The following is a 2943-nucleotide window of genomic DNA, read 5'->3' as shown; positions in this document are numbered from 1 at the left end:
GGAGATAATTTAACGTTAATTGCTTTAAAAGCTGGCGGTTAGTCAAGTGGCTCTCTGTGCTTTGTTGATGGTAAGGTTTTTGCTTCTTGTAAATACATTTGGTGTGGATATTTGGATATCTACGATTTCTAACGCAGTCAATGATTTCTTGGGTGTGCGAGTCATTATATGATATTGGAAATTGGACGGCATTGGTCTTTTTCATGTGGTATGCGTCACAACGTCAACAGGAAGTGAACGAGTCGTCCACTACCAGATATCTACGGTATCTTCATCAAGGGCGAGTGTTGAAATAAAATGAGCGTTAAAGATGCGGCAAGTATTTCGTAAGCGAGTAATTCCAAAAAGCCTCTGTAGATATTTCATTAAAATTTGCTTCGTATTATATTTAACTGATAAACTTGTTCTGTAAAAGGGTCTAATTCAATTGTGCATTGTTATAGTACGTCTAACTTACTGTTGTAACTACTTAACTTATGATATTCTGAATAAATTAAAATTGGTCGTTTCGTCACAATTATTTTAATTATAATTAAAATTTTATACCGGGCGGGATAGAAATGGGTTAATATTTTTAACAAATAACTCTAAATTGCGGAGATATATCTTTAAGGGTTATCTCGAGAAATTAATACCACTAGGGACAATTCTTCCGAGGAGAGGTATATTTTGGCTTGCCAACTTGTTATTCTTGGTTTTGCACTCTTATTGAACACACGCCTATAAATTATCCTACACGTATTCGAGAGCTGGCTTAACCTCTCTAGTGTGTTAAAAATTCGGTATTTTACAGCAAAACGCAGGAACAGTACATACCATATATTTAGGGGTGACTAAGTTTGCAACCATAAAGATCGCCTTTTGAAGGTCGAGAGCACCAATATCAAGATCGATATCACATGTAAATAGTTCCTATTTTTATTATAATATTTTGGTATACCTCCGAGACAAACGTTTTGAATTTCGAGATCGTTGAATTTATCGAAGACACATCATGACTGCCTACAATTTTTACTTACGAGAAACCAAGTCTGCACATCAGCCTATACTATAAATGCCTTATATATTTTTTTAAATAAATACGATTATTTATTCAAATAAATTTATTCAAATTTCATAACAACAAGATTTTAAAATAAAACAGATGTAAGTTTAATTAAAAATTTATTCAAGTGGAGTTATAACCAAAATATAAATGAACGAGGAAAACTTTAATCCAACCATTTTATGGAGGCTTCCTTCAAATCTTCGAGTAGAAACCTTTCGGCGAAGACGAGCATGTCGACGGCATTCCCCGTCGTCAGCTTGGACATCAGCTCTCGCTCGCAGAGCCTTTTCAAGTCGTTCATCCTACCAAACAAACAAGCCACTTCGTACAACTTCTTGGCAGTCTGGGATAAATTCCTCGGAGTCCCCAAGTAGACGTAATCTAAGAAATCCTTCAGCTCAACTTCGTTCATAGTCGACGATACGTCCACCGTGTTTTGAGGGTTATCTCGCGAGTCCAAACAAAAGAAGTCCTTGAAATACGGCGATCTGGCAGCCAGAACGGCCTTATGGCATTTAAACTCCGTGTCCCCGCTTTTGAAGGTCACGTCGCTTAAGATCGGATCTTGGTACAGCGCCTTGAGGATGTCCGAGGCGTACTCGTTCGGGCCAGTACTGGCCGGATCCACTTTCAAGGTCATGGACGTTTTCCACGGCGCTAATACTTTGATTTCGCATTTCAAGCTTAAGTTACCACCGGGAACATACGTGTCGGCTTTATCCAGTAATCCTTTTCGACTTACACTGAGTAAGATGACCTTCGCTCCCGCCCTCAATCCCGAATAGTGCCCGATTTCGAACAGCACTACTTGTCCGCTTTCGTTTAAGATCGACAGAATGGTGTGAACACCGATGGGATCGTTGTCTGGTACGGACTTCAATAAAAGACTGATGCGGACATCGGTGGACACCGATGGTGGTACAGATTTGGGCTCGGTGGGCACGGGTGGTGGGGCAGAATGGGCTTCATCTCCAAAATGAACCATTAAGACGAACTGAATCCCGCTGCCTGGTTGCATGGCCGTGAAAGGCAGACTGTGGACGAACATTTCCTCCAGAAATATCGTGGATGGATTCTTCATTATGCCAAACTGACGGAAGTTCTCGATGGTTAAAGAGGCTTTGAAATGCCATTCCTTTTCCTTGATTCGTATGATCGTCCCTTCGAAATCTTGAGCCATCGCTGTTCGCCGTTGCTAATTAAGCCAGTGCGGAACATTTAAATATATGTATTAAGTTAACTAGCTTTATAATATGGACATTGAACCAAAATTACATTTAAAAAATAAGTTTAAAATAAATATTAAAAAATAGTAGATAAGTTGGTGTCACATTAGACGGAAAATATTGCGAAATGCGTATAACGCCGAGCGGAAAATTGATTACGATTCGACTTACCATTGACGACTATGACTTTAAGTATGTAATTTGTTTTAAAAAGAACACAAATATGGTCGGCATGAAGCTTAAGTAAGCAATAGACCAGCTCACAAATGTTATACAGTGAATCAGACATTAAAATTTTATCGCTTTTAACACCTTCTAGTGCTAAAAAGTACATAAAGCAATGATTTATTTAAAAAATTAAAAAGAGCAAATAAGGAAACATTTAGAATAAAACAAAACACAAAAAATATAATATTTTTGTTGCGTTTTTTTTTGGAAAATAATTTAATAATTTCAGATTACCTCTGTTTAATAATTTCTTCTTCCCGAAATGTGTAGGGATCGGTTTTAATTCATTAACTGACTTTTAAAGCCGTTAATTCAGGTGGCCGGGTTACAACGCGTAGGAGGGTGGTGGAAAGCCCTTCATGCCAACAGCTCCCTACATTCACCCCAACAAGTTTTTATGGAAGGTAAAACCGAAGAGCTCAGCAAAAAACCACTTAAAAC

At 38.2% G+C, this 2943-nt stretch overlaps 1 protein-coding gene across 1 annotated transcript; it reads right to left on the bottom strand.

Moving 5' to 3' along the window:
* Window positions 1–1059: 1059 nt before the first annotated feature.
* On the bottom strand, window positions 1060–2307 carry LOC149957639 (speckle-type POZ protein-like A). Its single transcript, XM_090165665.1, has one exon. It carries the CDS (start codon window positions 2226–2228, stop codon window positions 1212–1214), a length of 1017 nt encoding a protein of 338 aa, XP_090021791.1. The 5' UTR covers window positions 2229–2307; the 3' UTR covers window positions 1060–1211.
* Between the last annotated feature and the right edge of the window lie 636 nt (window positions 2308–2943).

Source organism: Leiobunum rupestre, chromosome 2, assembly GCF_980474605.1.
Source record: "Leiobunum rupestre chromosome 2, qqLeiRupe1.1.hap1, whole genome shotgun sequence".
NCBI classification, from domain to species: domain Eukaryota; kingdom Metazoa; phylum Arthropoda; class Arachnida; order Opiliones; family Sclerosomatidae; genus Leiobunum; species Leiobunum rupestre.
Note: the sequence above shows the minus strand (reverse complement) of the source record. Positions and strands in the feature narration are given on the sequence as shown.